General features: G+C 40.5%; 1 protein-coding gene across 1 annotated transcript; it reads right to left on the bottom strand.

Annotated features, from left to right (window-relative positions):
- Positions 1-1731: 1731 nt before the first annotated feature.
- On the bottom strand, positions 1732-20567 carry HEATR3 (HEAT repeat containing 3). The gene is made up of 15 exons (XM_054269529.1): positions 20472-20567; positions 19001-19173; positions 17707-17794; positions 16650-16762; positions 14845-14954; positions 13944-14084; positions 12905-13188; positions 12553-12643; positions 9522-9679; positions 8435-8517; positions 8043-8179; positions 5342-5430; positions 4425-4568; positions 4146-4322; positions 1732-3283 (listed from the first exon to the last, which is right to left on the bottom strand). Exons 2-15 carry the CDS (start codon positions 19045-19047, stop codon positions 3164-3166), a joined length of 1782 nt encoding a protein of 593 aa, XP_054125504.1. The 5' UTR covers positions 19048-19173; positions 20472-20567; the 3' UTR covers positions 1732-3163.
- Between the last annotated feature and the right edge of the window lie 290 nt (positions 20568-20857).

The following is a 20857-nucleotide window of genomic DNA, read 5'->3' on the forward strand; positions in this document are numbered from 1 at the left end:
GGACCAGAATAGGCAACTCAATTCAGATACCTGTTTTGATACCAGTCTTATCTGTGTGATTAGATTAACTGATGAAGATCACTTACATATATTTAGTATCTATTTACTTATGCTACACACTGTCTACATCCATCCAATTTCTGCCATCAAGATCCACCTTCCCCTCTGCAGGGTGTAAAGGATCTTGTCTTTGTCTGAAGCTTACCCTAGACCTATTAAATAAACCAGTGTTCAAAGAGCCCCCAAAACATTAAATTTGCATATTATCATTACTTCTGCTGCTGCTTTGATTTTCCTTAGTTGTGTCAGAACAACTTTTGTAGCCCCAATCTTGTAGCTCAGCTCTTTTGTGCCAGCATATCTCATCTGGTTTTAGTCCCTGATTTGATGCTTCTTTAAATCACTCATAACTTGCTTTGTCTTCCATAGATGGATTAATATTCCTCTTTAAGTGATATGGTTTGTACTAGGCACCAATGTAATTGTGAAAATATTTTTCAAGACATTCAGCTACTCAGTGCATAGCAAAAAAATAATCTGTGCCTCCCTATTGCCAGAATAGTTTAAGATCTAAATGTCAGTCTGCTTTTGCACTTGAAAGAAAAAAAAAAAAGGATCTAACTGATTATATTAAGAAAACCATGTTTCTAGTGGATGCCTTATCTTCTGTATATTTATCTGCAACTTCCAGATTTGTATTTGCAGATGAAATGTTTTTCATCATCATCAACATAAAAGAAAAACCCAGAACAAAAAATAACATACTTTGGTTTTCTAATGATCCCCAGGAAACAGATTCTGGCTGCTACACTTGTAAAATGCAAATTCCTACATTTGGGACAGTGTTCTTTACTGAATGACCAAAGGACAGCTTTGGAGAGAAGGGCCAAAGGGTCCTGGTGGACAGTAAGCTGAAGCCAGCAGGGCACCCTTGCAGTGACAACAGCTAACAAATAACAGGCTGTGCTGGCAGAAGCACGGCCAGCAGGACAAGAAAACCAATCACTTGCCTCTACTGAGCACCTAGGAGATCACATCTGGAGTAGTGTGTCCAGTTTTGGGCCTCAGGACAAGACACAGCAGAGCAGGTCAAGCAGAAGGCCACTAGGATGGCTGGAGGGTGAGAGGGTGTACAAGGAACAGCTGGGAGAGCTGGGTTTATTTGGCTTGGAGAAGAGGGAAATACAATTGCTGTTTTCAGCTGCCAAGTGGGGGTTAGGAGATGGAGCCAGGCTCTTCCGGGTCGTGTGCAGTCAAAGGACAAGAGGCACATTTTGCAGCAAGGGAAAGTCCTACAAGGCACAAGGGGAAAAGGGAAAAAATGTGTTTCCAGTGAGAGAAGTTAAGCCCTGGGAAAGGCTGTCCAGTGTTGTAGAATTTCCATTCTGGGAGGTGCTCAAGGCATAGCACAACCCATCTCCCAAGTCAGCCCTGCTCTGATCAGAGGACTACACTAAGAGACCTCCAGAGATCCCTTCCAATCTAGAACTTTGCAATTTAATGTAGTACCCAAAAAATTAGAGCAGAACTTTTCACATGGAAGTCCTTTAAGTGCCCCAAACAAATACTAATACCTTTCATCAGGCTAACAGGACACTATCCTCAGTGTACAGCAAGTATAACTAATCCCAGGATTAAAATCCACACACTGCAGGGCATTATGCCATAATGCACCTTTCCTCAGCTGTTACACTGCAGACCTCTTCACTGCCTGCCTTGCCAAATCCTGAATAACCTTTCAACTGCCCCATGCTCTTGACTTCTGCTTTTCTCTAGTCCAGCCCCATTGGCCCTTGAGCCCTCCCAATGCCACCTCTCACTCCTTTGAGTGGCAGGCATCACATCACACATTTCACGACTCCTGTCAAGTAACAGCACTTCAGGCAGTACAGCTGCTTAAACTCATCTTTCCTTCCTCTTGCAACCAATGAAATACCTTGTCAGGGTTTCAGAAACTCAGGCATTTGCAAGTTACCAGTCAGTTCTCAAGTTTATTTCCCACTCTTAGAGACTGAAATCTAACAAACCAAGCAAATTTGGTCTTTTTAAGTTCCATGCTTTTAACCTGGGAAAAAATTTGCCAAAAACTGGATGCCTGAGCTAAGGCAGCACATTGAGAGAGGAGAAAAAAACCTCCCATTTCAAAAACCAGCAAAACAAGATGCTTTTGTGTTTAGTTCTGGGGTTTTTTTCTTGAAAAATGTGTATGAGGACACCTCATTCACAGAAACAAAATCAAACCTTTTGATATACGGAAAATATCATACAATTTGCCCGAAGCAATGATATTTTTAAAAAATATTTTCTGTATTTTACAGCTTAAAAATCTCTATCACAAATATTTGCAAAAGGTATTTTAAGCAAATATAAATTTATTTCAGGTAATACTTCAATATAAAAAATACTTTTTGTTAGGTTTACTACTTCCCAGAATTCAAACTTGTACTGATGTAAAATTAAAAGGAAGACTGTGAAATAAGAGACTTGATTTTCAGAAGTACCAATCAAAATAAAGACAGGGTGCTGTGTCTAAGTGTATGATCTGCTTACACTGATTTTCACAGCAAAAAGCTATCATACTGAATTTATCATAAATGAATCTGAAAATTTTCTCCTGATGAACCTCATGAAATAACAGATCCAAATGCTGACTGGGATCTACACATTTGTCACAGACTTCTTTTGGGATGTCTGCCATAAGTGCCTGTGCAATTCTAGGAACAGGTAAGAGCAAATTGCAAATGTGAACATTCTCCCACTGCCCCATTGCCTGAAACAGACCTTGAGCTTTTACTTTTTGGTTTTTTTCCAATCTGTCACATGACTGAGAATATTTTCAGAATTACTTTTTCACACAAGCGTTGTTTTCTGCCAGGGTAAATGAAGATATCCAGGCAATGACAGTGGTGCTATGTACAGACCTCAGGACCTGAAGAGCACCTTCTTACCACTCCAACAACCTCAGGGTATGCTACAGGGTCTTTTATGCTGATATGTCTTTCATATTGCATCAACCCAAAAGTATAAAAATACTGAATGTTATAAAATGTAGCATTAACATCAAAGCAAAACTGCTCTGCTCAGTAAAGTTTGGAAGTTCAAAACAGTTATATTTTTTGAAAACATTACTCAATAAGGAAAACCTTAAAAGTTCCTCGATGTTTCAAGTTGGGGTTTTCCCTAGTGTCTCCTGATATGCAATGAATCTTCTCAAATTCATCTTCACATTGTCAAGAACACACAGCTGATCAGTACTATATTGTCCTTTGCCTTCTTTTCGTATCTGTAAAATCAAAAGAACACATGGTTTACTGATGGAGGAGTTTCTCCCGTCAGATCTCCTCAAGTTTACTGTAATTCTGTGCATAGGTGTTCTATGAGAACTCTAAGGTGTTTCTGTGTGCACATGTGGAGCTCAGCAATTATTTCTGCAAGTCAATTTACTATAATGCACTGCTGCCTAAAGCTAGACTAATGGCACATTGTTTCATCCAAAAATCTGAGACATACACTTCTTTTCTGTGGCTTTTTATATGGAAAAGCTTGCACATTTAGCCCAACACCTGAAGCACCATCAGGTATGTACTTTGTGTGTACAGTGCTTAGCTTTTGGACTATGGAAGTCACTCCTCAGGCTGCATCTGACCAAAGAAACAATGTGTGGAAGGTCAGTCTCTGTTTAAGTCTAAGATGTATCTAAAATCATAGTTTAGAATGCCAGCCTTGTTATTCTTGAAAATACAGGATAAATTAACTGTTTTAATTAACCAAGAATGGAACAAAAACATCCAACTGCTACTGCAAGTTAAAAACCAAAGATGTCAATGTAACTTCAGAAATGACTTTTCTTCCACGTCCAGAGACATCTGCAGGATTTTTGTACAACTGTTTCAGAATAATACAGTGATTTGGGCATCAGTATTACTGATGGTGTAATGCAGATGTTGCAATGTAGGTGCTGCACTGTTACCTTGACACATCCATGAATTTTAAGCTATTTGCTTTTTTCTAAAGTCGAGTATCAGAAAATTGAACACTTTTTTTCTGTCATCTTATAAATCAATTATATCTTCTAGGAGCCCAAAATTCAACCTTTAACCCACATTTTGTGCTGACACCCTGAGCAGGCTGCCCTTGATGCCTACCCTCATTCTGAACACTGGCTGAAATTCCTTCAGTGTTGAAAGCAACCTGATCTGTAACGCTGCCCTTTCTGCTTCTTCACCATCTGCAAATACATCAAAAAGTGCATCCAAGGCTTCCCCTGCTACCACAAGAGAAGATTCCTTCATAGCAACCTCAAGAAGAAATTTTCCAATCATCTGTAATAAGAAAGAAGAATTGATTTTTCCAGCAATGCTAAAGAAAACTGAAAGAAACATCAAAATTCTTTTAAGCCTGCAATGCAAAGTTTGCTTTTTCACCTTCAGTGTTTCAGCTGTATCTTGTCCTTTTGCCAGGACACTGCCAGAAATTCCAAGGATGCTCACCACGTTCACTCTAACACTGGCATTGCTGCTTTGAATACCAGCCTCACACAAAGCCAACAGCTGCTCAGGAGTCATGCACTGGTCAGCAGGGGAAAGGAGGCAAAGAAGGAAGACACACACAGTTACATTTTCATGGAAATTTTGAAATATGACATTTAGACATTGTACTTTTACAGAACACAGGCAAATTCTTCACAGAGTCCTAGATCATGAAAACTTGAAGAATTCTGAAAATGCAATTACCAAGAACTTTCAATTCCCTTTCAGCTTGGTTCCTCCAGAACATATCCAAGGCTGAGATGAAGTTGAAGGAAAAGTTCTGAGATTCTCACAAATTTACCTAGCTCAATAACTGCTTCCAGCTCATTACAACTTACAGCATAAAAGCTCAGTTTTCAGTTTAAGGCCAGAAAGGACTAGCAGACTATCTAGTACTGTGTCTTGTATAATAAATCATTATGCTTCATTCCTGTATTCAACTCACTAATTCATATCCAACCGACATTCAAGGACCACCAGCTAGGTGACATCAGGAAATAAAGAAGCCACATTTCTAGGTGCTAAATTTCTGAATATTTGTCATTATAACTATCTTCTAAAGATATCTGTGGCTTATTGCTATTCTGGTTTTGAAATATCTTTCATCTGTTTACACGCTGAGGAGGAGATATATAAAAAAATATTCTCATAAAGTCCATGAAAAACACAGTTAATGCTACTAATCTGTTGTTCCAGTATTCACAACTGTTTAAATTTTGAACTAAAATTATATTGTTTTGTTTCAAAAACTTTCCAGTCTAATCTCCCAGGAATTTGAACCTACCAGAGCATTTGAGTTTGAAAGCTTTTACCTGGGAGATGTTCTTTGATGCCATTGTTTGTAGGAGAGCCCTCAAAGCACTAGTTATAGCTTCCAGGAATTCTGTGTCTGTAGGGAGTTCTGTCAAAGAATAGAAACCAGAGCAGAAGTTAAACAGTAATATGAGGGACACAGGAGGCAAAGAAATACAAATTCCTGAATCCCTAATTGTTCCTCCAGATACCACCACAACAGGAAAAGCTAGATTTTCAGAGACTGGTCTCTGTAGGTGCAACCACAGTGATTTGTTTGAATTCAGCACTGAGGCTGGAACACAGCTGGGCCTCCTTTCCAGGCACATCCCTGGCTGAGACACTGTGTCACCTAAGGGACAGTGCCAGCCACTGTCACCAGAACAGCAGCTGAAGACTGGCATCACATGGAGGAACATACAGGAACTGAGGAAACTGCAGGAGCTGACTGCAGACTTCACCTCCTTTCTTCTGCCTTCTTAAGCAAGCTTTTCAGACACCCAGAGAGAGCGCTGGACTCTTTCCAGTTCATATAAAGAGCATGTTTTCCGGTGGTTTAATAACATTCCAGGAATGTATGACTCAAACACTGCATTATTCTTGTTTAACTACAAACTCATCAGTAGCAGCCATCACCTCCAATCTGTGTTCTGCATTTCTTGAGGCTTTTCATTTTCCTCTAATGGGTTTATTTTCTGGACCACTCCAGATGCAGAACTTCCTGATTTATGTGCACTCCTCCCTTCTCATGTAAACAATCAGATCTTTATGCCTCTCTTTCACTCTGTAAACCACAGAATTCCTTCTAACCACATGTTGGTATGTTATCAGCTCTATCTGGCAGTTTTCATTACACAGCATTTAAACATGAAAAAATGGGCCTATGCCAATTAATTAATTTTAGCATCCTTAGCTGTCTTCAGATAGCAACTTCTCCAGCTTCATCTGAGAGCTTTCTATAACAAAGCATAACATATAGACCCAAAATTTGGAAGTCCTCTCTTCAAGTATGAGACATATTTTATGTGAACTTCCTTGGATATGTTTTCATAGATATTTTCATTTCTGCATTTTAGTGTTCCACACACTGCACTCAGTAATAATGTTCCCATAGACTCATCACATGTCTTTAAAAACATTGAGAAAAAAATGTGTTTTACAGGCAGATGCATTTTCAAGCACTAATGCAGTGTCATTTTATACACCACAGCAGAGCACTACATAAGCTACATCTATGGCTACAAATAGAGACACTTGAAGGAAGGGAAGGAAACCAAATTTCTTGAGCTTCTAAGAGATGAGAAATGACAAAGCCACACATATGCCAGACTTCAACAGAACTGTCTTAGGGAAAATGTTTTCTGAGTCTGGAGAATTGGCAGCTTTTCCAGGCTCTAAGAATCTCTCTTATTTTTTGGAAACCCATCACCACTGACCTTAAAACAAAGATTATCAGAATAGTCTGAAGAACACAGCCTGTCAGGGACCCACATCCTCAGCCTGGAAACAGGTGGGCTTTTCTTAAACCTTTTTTTTTCCCCCAATCTTGGTTCAGCTTCTCTCATGTCAGTAACAGAGAGATCATAGCATAAATGATCTAACAGGATTATGGAAATAATTATGGAAATGATGCTGTTCTCATGTACATGATCCCAGAAAGCAGCTGGAAATGCTGCCTGCTGTAGACACGATCCAGTAACACTGTACCAGCAGGTGTGTGGGGAGACCTCCACAGCATGTCTATGAAATAATGCACTCTGGAGGAATCACAGTGAAGACATTTTAGTGTTCATCAGGAAGTATCACAGAATCTGTGAGGCTGGGAAAGACCTCTGAGATCAGTCCAGCCTGTGACTGACCAGAACCTGGTAGTGAGTGCCACGTCCAGTCTGTCCTTAAACATCTCCAGGGATGGTGACTCCACAGCCTCCCTGAGCAGCCAACTCCACTGTCTAAATACAGATCTTATATATATATATATACATATATATATATATATATGTATATATATATTCTAATATAGTATTTTTAGAAGAATTACATTTATTACCTTCTCCGTTGAAATTGAATTCACAACCAGAACAGGGAGCTGAGCAGCTTTAACACTTAGTCGTAAAAACTTTGCACACTTTCTTACTACAAATATAATTCCAATAAAGCTAAGCCATCATAAGCATAAAGCATGTCCTGGGGACAAGGTGGCTGCTCTCTTTTCTGCTGTAATAAGCATGGACATTCTTGAGATTTTTGCACCAATTGCTTTTGCCATAATTTGTTAAGATTACTAGGAAAGATCATGTGAAAGACTGTGCTAGACATGTATTGTTTTCACATCTCCTTAGGCTAGTTAGGGCATTTAAAAAGAAAATGTCCCATCTTCTTCATGCTTGTCTGATGGCTGAAAAACTGTTATTACCACAAATATGATCCAGCAAACAGTTCTGGTCAACAAGGCAGTCTTAATCCACTCAGAGACTTTCTGTGCAGACCCAAACATGAAGCAGGTTCTTGCACTACAAGCAGACCTGCTCAGGGTGCAGTTTGGATAAACACATCCCAACAGGATACACTGTCTTGTCAGTACATAGCCAACATTCAGTATCCTTATCTTGCAGGACCAGAGGGATAAAGTTAGTAATAACTGGCATTGGAACATGGCTACCTTCTATCTAGATGATCAGCAAGGGGGGGTCAGCAATTCCCCTTTACCAAACATCTTACCTGTTTTAGAAAAGATGAGTTGTGAGAGATGCTGTGCAAGGGACTGAAGTGCTGAAGCTCCCCCGAGACAATCCACATCTGACACCAACAAAATGCTCTGAAGACACGTTAAAGCTCTACACTGCACTGCATTCAGTCTGAAACAGACAAAAAACACACTGAGCAGGTATTTTTGAACACACCTGTTGAAATATAAAGAGGAATCTTGAATTTAATAAGGCTGTGATGGTGTATGAAGTTCACAAAAACATTTTTATCTCTATTCAAAATCATCTATCAGATCTACCAGTTTCCAGATCTCAAGAGCAGCCCAAAGATGGACAATTCTTTTAAGAGTTCTAAAACAACTGAATATACATGAAAAATAATAAGAGAGACAACGAAATGCCTACTTTTTAATTAATGGTTTCCAAGATGGATTGTGCATACAGATGTCTACAGCAACACTGTTCGGAAAAGCAGTTTTTTCAAGAATCTGAGGAGGGGAAAAAGAAAGGTTTAGCAATAAAGCTCTTTTTTCATTTTTTTTATAGTGTGTTCAGAGGGAAGACTGAAATTTTAGCTTAATGTCAAACAGATACTTCAAACTACATATTTCAAAGTTTTCCAGATAGCAAATATCTTGCTGCTAAAAATGCCAGAATTTTCCTCTATCACTTAAATGTTGCAATTATGCACTGAGTTTAGCATAGAGTATTTAAAGTGTTGAACTGTACTAACAACAGGTGATTTTCTAGGTCTCTGCTATTCTTTCTTTAGCTCTTTCTTCTTATAGATTCTGCTACAGGATTTTCAGATAGCTGCAAGTCTGGAAGGCCATGCCATGAAACTCTGGCTATTAAGTACAAAAAGCCTTCAAAGTTTTCATCTCACACCTTGATGTCTTAGCTCAGAATTCTACAATGCTGCTGAGCTAACACAGTGACTGATTCAAATAACAAACTTCACCTTTACAACCCCAAATAAAAATGAGCAAAACAACTCTGAAACAAAAACATCTGATTTCCTGTCAGTGCCAAGTACTGTATTTCAGACACTTTGTATAAAACAGGGGGAGAGGAACTTGCACTTTTTCATTGCTGACTGTTGCCATTCATTAATGCTACTTCCACCTCATTTAGCTAATACAGAAATCTGGCTGTCACGCTTCAGCCAAGTTTCCTTTCTTTCTGTGGGTGATCTTTTTCATGTCCAAATCAAGGAATAAAAATCTTTGTATTTTGGGGCAGGAAAAATTTTTAAAAAGACCTACCAGATTTCTGAAACACATGACCCTTCTATTCTCACTTACATGAGCAAATTATTTAGGTCATGCAATGATGCACCATCTCTCGGCCAAAAATGTGAGGCCAAACTCACTTAAAAAAATACTCCCTTCTCCAGGTGGATTGGAGTAATTTGCTTGCCTAACCTGGGATACAAAGCAGGAACAAGGGAAAGACTGTAACATGTGCTAGAAATAACACAGACGACAATTACCTTCTTTGGAATGAGGTTGTTCAGAAATGCTGAGTTAACTTCATCAGAGAGGCACAGGGGTGACAGCAGCAGCCCACTCCCCTCATTGTATGAGTTTTCCATGAACAAGTCACTCTCATCACTGCTGGAGAGTTCTTCCCACTCATCATCAGAGGGATCTGAGAACACAAAACAGATCTGTAAATGTAACAGCCCTCATGCAACAGGTATCCCATTTCCCAACTGAAACTGGCTCCTCCTTGGTTTAGGAATCTTTAAGTTCTTGGACTCTAACAAGCTCCTTACAAACCAAGTGCCATTAAGCAACAGTTCTAAATATCTTATTTAAAATATTTTACACTCACTGAGACACAAATATTCTTATGAGAGAGGTTCTTCACATGTGGGCATGTTAATCACTGATATTAACAATGGGTTGTTTAAAAATATCAAAAAAGGCATAGAAGAAACATTTCATTAAGATTTTAACTTGGATTGTACCACTTCATTTTCTGAGGTTGATTCAAGCATGCAAATACACCAGTTTAACTTAACTTGTTTACTAACTGCAGTCAGTTGAAGGCAATTGTTTCCTCTGGCAATACTGAAGCCACAGACAGATGTCCTCTGCCTGGGCAGTAACTGGGCTCGATGAATATGTTACTGTCTCCACAGCAAGGTCAGTTGAAACAAAATGATGATAGCAAAGAAAGCCAAATAATCTCTGATAGTTATTTCAAGCAACACATTTCACATAAATTAAATTGGTTTATAATCTTAAACCTGAACGAGGCTACTTACATGACTTATTTTACCAGCAGATCTTTAAGGGCAGGTATGGTGAGAGGAGTAGAAGTTCTATTACCAACAGGCTGCTGTATGAATAATCTGTCCACAGCTGAAGGGGGACTTTGGCTGACAAGCACAAACTAAAATCACCCTCATTTATATTTGAACTCGTCTATCTACATCCACAGAGTTCACACTCATTTAGCTGAAGTTTCTTTAAATCTGGTTACATTTTAACTAGTGTTTACCCAAGTCCTAAGTCTACAGGTTGGACTGATCCTCCTTTCCAACAGATGAAAGCTCTGTGTACATAGGTCAGGATATTTAACTATTGTGACAAAAAAACCACCTATACATTCACCCCCAAGTAATTTTGCTTGACAACACAGATTCTCATGAGATGCAGGTCCTGTAGCAACTACAGGAACAGCCATGCATTTCTGGGGCCAAAGGTAAATTCACTAAAAATACAGCAAGAAAGATCCAAATGAATGCATTTCACTTGTACTGTGCAAATTAAAGAATTTATTTGGAGGTGATGGTTATGGTTTATCAGATGCAAAGGTGTGTAAAGACGTCAAGGTGTGGCAACTTGACCACACAGGCATCTTATGGTAATATCCAATTAATTCTACAGCCATAACTTGCTGGTGTTAATAGCCTAAAACATGAAAACAAAGCAAGACATCCTGCTTTCAGTCTCTTGCCTCTTCTAAAAAATTCCTTTTGCACCTTTAAAAAACAAAGAAAGCAAAACACATCCCTTGAAAACTAATTGTTAACAATACAAGCTTACAATGTAATTCAGCAATAACAAAGACAGCAGCTGTCATAAGTTGACAGCAAGTGACCAGGGCAGAGCAGGAACTGGGGTCTAGAACTCTGGCCCATAACTATGGTCAGGTTTCTTCTAATGTTCTGGGAAACACAGAGGCATTTCGAGCAGCAATCCCATCTTACCTAGCACTGGTGATCCAGAACTACAGACTGGACAGCAGTGCAGGAGCCTCTTGGCTCCTTGCCCAGGTGCCCATCAAAGGGGAGCTCCCTGCTCCCTCCAACACTGCCCAGTGCTCAGTACAACACATCCCTCACCAGCCTGGTTACTTCTCTCAGTTCTGTTGCAAGCCGAGTGTTTTAATGAACTCAGCATAATGGCTAAAGCTATTTTAGTCCTCAAATAATTTGAAAATTAAATGAACAGCTGCCTCTGGATTCATCCTAATTTCTAGAGACTGTCTGCCCACGAATGGGTAAAGTACTGTAGCAAAATACAACACAATCAATCTTACATTACCCTGAGTGAATGGCAGAATATGCAGCTTATCCACAAGAGGTTTTCCAATTAAAGGGGAAAGCTTATGAATTACAGCTCATTAGATGAGAAATGCAGTTATGAAAGGAGCTTCATATACTAGGTGCAGAATTTCCTTGTGTTGTAAGGGGGAAAAAAAGTTACCATTGTGAATAACTGAGTATTACTGTGGATTTTATAAGAACCTGAACATTTTACTCAGTTACTTTCTACACAATTACTCCTGCATCAGGCTAAAACTACAATAACAGGCAAAGTTTCCAGGTTTTGGAAGGTTTAGGGGATTAGTTTCATTTGTTTGGTGGCTTCATGAAATAGAATTTGATAATCTCTCATTTGTTTTCTTGAAGATTAGAAGAAAAGCTATCAAAACAGAGTTTCAGAGTTCATAAAAGATACAGAATATCAATAGCCTACTCCCCTCCAAATTACAGCCTCTTTCTCCTCCTCCTCAGGCTCATAAAGGCAGGACTCTGGAAGCCAAGATCTACATTGTTGCCAGAGTTGCATGAAAAAGCTGTCCCTACTCCTAATTTTGCAACACTTGTAGTATCAAAACTAAATCAAAGCTGAAAGACTTATCTGTTTTAAAAAATTTGATGCCCCCATCCTGCAATCAGATTCACACACATCTTGCATCAGACCTTACTCTAACTGAACAAAGATTTTGCTGCAACACTTCAGGAAGTATCTGTCTGGCATGAGTGTTTTTTTTGTTTGTTCTTAAGGATCATAGAAAAAAAAATTAAGCAACATAAATCACTTAAATGAAGAAAAAACAATAAATTAGTAATAGAAATTAAAACCTACTTTGCCACCAGATGAGGATATCAGGGTCAATATGCCCATGGGCATTTGCTCTTGAAAACCCAGATGAGCAACCTAAAGGGGACCTACTCAGAAACAAAACACACCGCAACAGTTGCAATGAACGAGACTCCTACAAACCTTCACTGCAGCACATATTAACAATGATCTCCAGAGCAGTCTGCTGAGCCGTCAGTAAAGCTGTCACTTCTTTCAGTTCCCACTTATCAGACTAAAAAATTAAAAACATGAACCAAATTTGATTTTGGAAAACAACTTTTAAGTGCCATTTAAAGTATCCAAGCTGTCAGTTAAAAATACAGTCCCAGCCATCTCCTCTTCTCAGTCTACACCCAAACTTGAAAAAACCCCCAAAACACAAACCCAAGCAGTGTTATCTACCATCTTTCTGTTGGGTGTTCCAGAACAAATTTAATTCTCAAGGAATGCCACTTGCACTAAAGTTGTCCAAAAGCCAGCCAGCCACACTTACTGGAAGTAAATCTGAAACATCATTTTCTGTTCTGAACTTTCCTTTTGGTATTTCTTCCATGTTATCATCTTCACTCAAAACACAGTTCTCTGTAGTATCACTCATGTTTTCCTCAGTTTCTGGTTCCACAGCAAGTTTTAACCTGTTTTTCTCAGCTTCATTCATACGAATAATTGTTTCACCAGCATCTATTGCCAATGATTCTGAAAATATCTTCAGGATTGCATTAACTGTGCTTCCCAGGCTGCCTGGTGGAATGGTATCCTTTATATTCCAGATAGTGCCTAAATATGAGGTAACCAAATCATATAAATTATTAAAGTGCTCAATTCCCAGCTCTTTAATAGCCATTTTGTAAGGACACAGCCTCCACTACTTAAAATACTCAGTGCTTATATTCACTATAAATATTAAAGTCTTTTCTCTACAGATTTCTTTTTTTCTTTGTACAACATTTACTACACTTATCTGTAATAATTGTTATGCCCACATCTAAGCTCAAGTAAATTTCAGCATGTAAAAATTTACAGAATATTTATGTGGAGTGACCTCGGTGTCACTCTGTACCCGAGATAACAAATCCACATGCGGGAAGCATTTTCCAAGGAGTCTCAAAATTAATTTATTACACCCCAGTATCAAAAATCATCATGGTCACCATTTGAGGTAACAAGAAGAATTCAAGTTAGAGAATTTGAGGTAAAAAAAAATTTACAGCTAGTAAGATCAAGACAACCCCTGTACCACTTATTATTGACTCATTTAACTGTTAAAAACTAAATGAGCAGTTAAAATAGGCAATCACATTGAGCAGGGGCTGAATTCAGAATCAAGCATTCAAGCCAATTTTAAAACTAGTTGCAAATACCTACTTGCAGTTCCAAAAGGCAGATATAACCTCACAAACCATCTTGATTGTACACCTTGACAATGACACGTGCAGACCACAGCAGAGAAGACTAAGCCTTCTGTCCTTCCCAGCCTCCTTTACCTGCCAGGCTCCCCACCTCAAAGCAATGAAGCCCCCTGAGCACTGTACCTGCTATCAGTGTTCTCAGAAGGATGTGCTTCATGGTGCTGTCTGCACTCAACATCACTGCTTCCAGTATTTGCTGTGCAGAAGCATTAAATGAAGAAAGAAGATCTGGATTATCTTCTGTCACTGCCTGCAAGCAGTTTGCTGCAGCAAACAACAAGAGCAAACATAATTAACAAACCCAGTCGTAGCTTTTGCTCTGCTAATGAGAAAGCATTATCCTCCTGAAAGCTGGAGTAATGAAATGCTGACACAGGAAAAAAAATTCATGCAGCATCATGTTGTAATGGTCTGACACTGTGCTTCACAAGCTGTGTTTTGGATTAAAAGACATTCTGTGGCAAACCCATACATAAAACAGGTGAGGATGATACCACATCAGCCATAGAATTGGTTATATTAATTTCAGCTACTCAAAATTAAATTTATCCATTATATACTGACAATGGACAACATAAAAAGATGTTGGAAGCACACATACCTGTATGACCATTATGAAACTGTAATAACAATAATACTGATAAAACCAGACTGAAAGTGATTGGAATTGTCTAGGGTTTTTTTAGAAGGACTATTTCCTCTGCTCAACAAATTATTCCCTCCATTACCAAAACATGAAAAAAAAAATGAAAAACATAGCCTGCCTTTAAAGCCCTCTTCCCACAAAATTTTTCTTCCCATGTAACCACCAATAAGCCATTCTCTTTTGTACTAAAAATAAGCACACCAGACGTCAACTTCTTTTTATGTGCTATTCAAAAATGAATTTACAGTCTTACACTCATTAAATACTTAAGCAATGCTAAAGCAGGTCCATTATGCATTGAATGTAATATGAGTGTTACATTCATACAATTAAAAAAAAGGTATCTTTAAAGCATTATCTTCTCTTTTTACCACTTACCTACTGAAATAGCCAGATCCACATTTGTGGCAAATTTCTTCATGTAATGTAAGACAGCCTCCAGACATCCTTCTTTATTGAATATGTATAGGGCAGTATTGTTGCATTCACTAATGTATGGAAAAGATCAGTCAAACATTTTTCCAGGAAAAAAAAAGTACTGTAGCAACATCTTAAGGACCTCATACTTGTTATTATTCACGTTTTTAAAAGCTACCTGAGAATTATGCATTAGTCAAAGACTTGTCCTTCATTACTGAGGTTATGATTAACTCGGCACGAGATGCTGAAAGAGAAGGCTGCAAAATCCTGGGCACTTTTGAGGAAAGCTGGCTTGTGCCAGCTGCTTCCTCAGTGTTTGGAGTTTATCTGGGAGCCCAACTACAGCTCCTGCTGGAGTGAGCAAGGCAGCTCAGAGCTGTGGGCTGCCAGCCAGCCCAGGGCCTCCTGCAGCCACAGGAGGCTTCACCCACAAACGCACTGCCAGCAGAGCAGGCTGCTGCCTCTCAGTCAGTACCCACTCACTCCAAAAATGACTGCTCTTACCATTCAGAAACGCAGTTACTTTCATTACCTAACAGTGGGATTTGTGCTTCTTCAAGTACTCACAGCTACTCTCTTTTAAACGTATATGTTGATATAAGAGAAATTCAAACTAAAAAAAGCACAGGAGCCAACTAGCTACAAGGGTCTTCAAAACTTTAATTTTGAAAATATTATGTCTCAGCATCTATGCCAGCCCTAATTTTATCAGAATCAAACTTAGCAATGAAACAAGCAGTTCACATTCATCACCACAAAGTTCAAAATACAGAAGTGATTTACATCACACTTAATAATCATACTTCCTGCTCTCAAGCACTGACTAAAAAGCAAAAATAAATATGAACACACAACATTGCTGAGTCAGTTACAAAGGGTCACGTATTCTGTGCAAGATGCTGAACAAGGAGTTTATCTACTGTTCTAGATTCCAATTCCCAAAAAATAAATATCCCAGTTTGGAAATAAGGCCTCAAGCCAGCAGCCACATCACACAGCCAGGCACAGAGGCAGTTCCACTGAGGCACTGTACAGTGCTAAATAAAATCCTCTATGCAAAGTGTACAATGTGAGAAAAAATAAAGAGAAACAACACAAAGTTCAAGGAGAACTTTGTTTTGGAACAGATTTGTATCACTTCAATGTTTACAGTAATTTCTGTATAGTATTGCCATTTCTCTTCCTTCACCTGGTGTTTCCAATGTAAACTACTAATAGAACAATTTACATTTTCTCACATAATAAGTACATTTTTATCAGTGTCTCAGTAACTAAGGGATAGTTGCCCCAAACAGTTAATGTTAATTTTTGGGGATGACCTGCAGAGGAAGGAAGTAGTATAAAAACTCCTCACATTCCTAGAGCACTGATCCACTGATTAAAATTTCATTTTCTCTGTTTCTTGTTTTGTGATATGGATCTACAGGAAATCCCTGCAAGAAGCCACAATCCAAACAGACTAGGACAGAACATGTTCAGAAAACAGGATCAGAACTGAGGATGAAGAACCAGTAGAAAAAGAATTTGTTACTCATCTAAAACTAATTACCAACTTCTGGAATCCTTCACTTAAAACAAGTAATCTATACTGGAAGATAAACTTCTGTTTCAGATGGGATGCAAGGTAGGAGAAACAATCAGAAACAGCAAATGAATTCAACTTCCCATGCCAAGGCAACCATTTCTTTTCTGCCTCAATTACCACACTCTTTTTCAGGAACAATTTAATTTGGCTAAAATGCCAGTGTTTACACAGTACTTACCATATATTCCACAGCAAATTAATAGCCTCATTGGCTATGTCTTCAATATAATTTTTGTTCACCCCTCTGCATTTCTTTGGAGAGAGCTGGTTAGCATCCAGTCCAGTGCTGCACTACAACCAAACAAAAGAAGCAAGGTTGGGAAATAATCAGCCACAAAGAGAGGCAAAACTTTAAAGTGTTATCAGCACTGAGTGGAGAGATCCTCTCATGCAGTGTTTATTACCTGACTAGCTTGCATGTATTACAACACCTGACTAGCTTCCTTTCTTTATGAAAACTTGAATCATTGATAGCTTTTCTCTTGTAGAAAGACTCTTACAGTACTTGCTTTGCAGTTAGTCCTTAGAAGCACTTTCTATAAAAAAATAAAAAAAATACTTGGGAATTTTACAACCTGAAGTACTGTTTCTTGCTATTAGTCTGTATGGAGCTATCAACAGTTATTTCTCCACAAAGATTAACTCAGCTAATACCTTACTATGCTCTATAGTAATGCTATTACTCATATTTTAAAAAGGGGAAGAAACATACAGAAAATGATGACATTGCTCAAGGTTGCTCATACAAAGACAGCAGGTAAGAGAAATCAATGCAATATCAAACTGCAGTGCAACACCTGGACCAAACAAAGAATACAAATTCAGCACATGTTATTCTCCACTAACTACCCAGCTCTACATCCATTGAGACAAAATTGCTCACCAAAATAACATCACTGGAATAAAGCTGCAACATAAATGAAGGACCTTGATTCTCACTGACAGAATAAACTTATCTTAACTGACATTACAGACCCAAATCTCCAGACCTTTCACTCAAAAATCACCCTAGGCAGCAAACCTCACTATGGACACAGGTTAGCTGGCCAGGAGCCAGAAGGCAGGGGTTAGAAATCTCTGGAATAACTTTCGTATCACTAAACCTATCAAAACATTCTTTCAAAAGATCTTTCAAGTACCTTATTGTATTAACAGCTACGGAAATAGAACGGTGTTTGCATACGGGACAATTCAGCGGCTAGACCAGGTTTAAAATAAAATAAAAATAAGCACACCTCTTTCAGAAGTGCCACCAGGGGCGTCATGATGTCATCTGTCACCATGTCATCACAGACATCAAATCCTCCACAAGCACTCAGATTTCTAGGGAAAACAAAAAAAAGTAATGCTTTGGATGAGATACAATACTTTCCAAGAATACTTCAAAAACCCCATACCTTTGATATTCTTCTCTAAAAGTTATGCTATGCTGTCACCTTATCACAGGGGTTCCATACTGTTGTCTCCTTATCATATAACTTTCACACCTTCTTTGTGCCTCTCATGGGCAGCTCCTCAGAGCACTGACTCTTTCTTCTTCACAAAGCAGCCAACTAACTCCAGCTCCCTTCTCAACAAGCCATGCCACTCTTTTATAGCACTCTCCTTCTCATTGGCCACAGCTGTGGCCTGTTAAAGTCAGGCCTGTTCCTAATCTTTGCTAATTGGCCCAGCTGCAACTCCTTAGGGGTAAGATTACTTTCTGCACTATCTTTATTTTCTTATATTCTATCCCCCTACATGGTACCTTTTGTTTTAAACTCAATTTGCTTAAACAGCACCTTTAGTCTTCTACCTCACTAACACAAGAGAATAGCTTTGGAGTTAAAAACAAAACATTATGTCCATTTATTCATTGTCACAGACATATTTTCTGAAAAATCCTTTCCTTAGGATTTTTTCTCCTGAGAATCTGAGAGGCCTCAGGAACAAAATGCAAACAATGATTATCTGCTGCTGTGGAATGCAACAGGTGCATCTGTGATTGGTCTCATGTGGTTGTTTCTAATTAATGGCCAATCACAGTCAGATGGCTCAGACACAAGCCTTTGTTATTCATTCCTTCTTTTTCTATTCTTAGCTGGCCTTCTGATGAAATTCTTTCTTCTACTCTTTTAGTATAATTTTAATATAATATATATCATAAGATAATAAATCAGCCTTCTGAAATATGGAGTCAGATACTCGTCTCTTCCCTCATCCTAAGACCCCTGTGAACACCATCACAATTCATGAATTAGAAAGCTTATCTGTACTAAAACATCATGATACAAAATGCCATCCAAACTGCACTCGAGTCTCCATTTCCTCATAAAGCCATACATTTCATAAAGCCTGCTCCTGACACTGAAGTGTCACAGAGCAAGAAAAGCCCCTCTCTCACAGACCTCAGCTGATGTAGGCATAGTTCCTCAGACCAGAATTAAAGCAAGAGAGGCTGGCACTGCAGCCCACAGCTGTCACCAGCAGAACCCCAGCTTTCCCCCATGCCAGGATCGCTGATTAAGCTGAGCAGCAGTGAGTGCTCACCTGAGAGCGCCTGCAGCCGTTTCGCGCACAGCCAGGCTGGGGTCCATGAGCAGCGGCCCCAGGCAGCGCACCACGTCCCGCTGCACGAAGGCGGGGATGACCTGCTCCTGCTGCAGCAGCTGCGAAATGCTGGCACAGGCATACTCCCTCACCTCAGCACTGGGATGCTGCAGCTGAGGAGACACAGAGCACACACACTGAGGGAAAAGGGAGCCAGAGGGTTTTGCTGAGTGAAGGGATTGATCGGGGCACTGCGGCTCCCGTTTGCTGCTCCTGAGTGAAAGCAGGAACTTTTAACTTCTGTCAAAGCTTATAAATCCTTGCCTGGGTTATGTGTGTTAACTTTATGACTAGATAAATGCTATTCTGGGTATTTGACAAGGCAGCCAGTCCAGACACAGATTTGACACTAGCTGGCACTGGTGAGACCTCAATTACCATGCATTAAAAACACTGAAGTGGGGGGAAAAATATCATCAATTAAGTATAACAAACATAGCACATGCCACCATAAAGAAAAGCTGAAGAAACATAAAACAAAAAAAAGTTATAGCCTTTAAATTAAAAGTATTTGCATAACAGCAAGAAACAAGTCTTCCCTACATTCCCCAAGACAATGTTGACACGTCCTATAACAGAGTTTTAGGTGAGATACAAGAATTACAAATTGCAAAAATAATAACACAGTAGAAGTGCATATCCTGGAAGGCCACGGAGTTTGTTGAAAACCTAGCAGATAAACATCTGCTGAAGAGCAGAACAGAAGAGTGGTAACATCAGATCCTGTCTCTATTGAAAAAGATGTCTCAGCTCATCCACGCCTGTGCCATTATTTATTCTCTCTTTCCTAAACAGGTTAGTCCAGAAAAATATCAATCAGTGACCTGTTCAATGAATTAGGTTGGGTGAAGTGAGCAAAGGGGATTTAATTACTTAAAGGAAAAGGGATTTTTTCTTCTGATTCTAAAGTCACACCTGCAGAAGGAGATTTACATCCATTTTTACCTGCAATACTTAAGCCAGGACTATGGTTGTGGCCATAGTCAAGTGACCAAACCCAGTCTCTCTCAGCATTTTCCATCCTTTATACCTTACATGTGGCGCTTGGACACTTGGCTCTGGCCAAGTAGAAGTCTCCGGCCGGGGAGCCCGAACGCAAGCCCCGCCAGAACGGCCTGGCACCGGCGCGGGGCCGAGGGGCACGGCGCTGTCCCCCGGCCCGCCGCCGCATCGCGCACGATGGCAGCGCGGGCGGAGCCGGTGCCGCCCCGCCGGGCCGCGCGGCCGCGACGCCGCGGGAGCGGAGCGGAGGGAGGGGCGGCCCCGCGCGGCCGCTCGGCTCCTTCCCGCCGGGGGCGGGACCGCGCCCGGGCCCTCGCCCCGCAGCCTCGCCCCCCGCGCCCGGCCCCGCAGCCCCCGCCGCTCCCCCGGTCCGGAGCGGGGCTCTCGCCACGCCCGCCCCCGCCCGCACCTTCTCCAGCAGCTCCGCCGCCGCCTCCTCCTCGGAGCCGCGCTCGCCATCGCGCTGCAGCGCGGGGCCGGCGGGGGCTGCGGGCGCCCTGCGGAACCGCCGCGCCCGGCTCTTGCCCATGGCTGCGCTCGGCGCCGGCGCGCCCACGTGTGCGGCCCCGCGCAGGCGCCGAGCCCGCCCCGCCCTGCCGCGGCCGCCGGACATCCGCGCTGGGCCCAACACCGGCACCGCCGCAGCCCGCGCCGAGCGAGCACACCGCGCCTACTGCGCTCAAACAAGAACATTATCAATAGAAACAATTTCCTCTAAGGGCACTTACAGAGGCGGGATTGACCTGGAGGATGGAAACCTGGAAGGGGTTTCCTCTCTGGTGTCAGTATCTTAGA

The sequence above is a fragment of the Melozone crissalis genome, unplaced genomic scaffold, assembly GCF_028551555.1.
Source record: "Melozone crissalis strain CALT ecotype California unplaced genomic scaffold, PUWL_Pcris_2 ptg000007l_1, whole genome shotgun sequence".
Classification (NCBI taxonomy): Eukaryota; Metazoa; Chordata; class Aves; order Passeriformes; family Passerellidae; genus Melozone; species Melozone crissalis.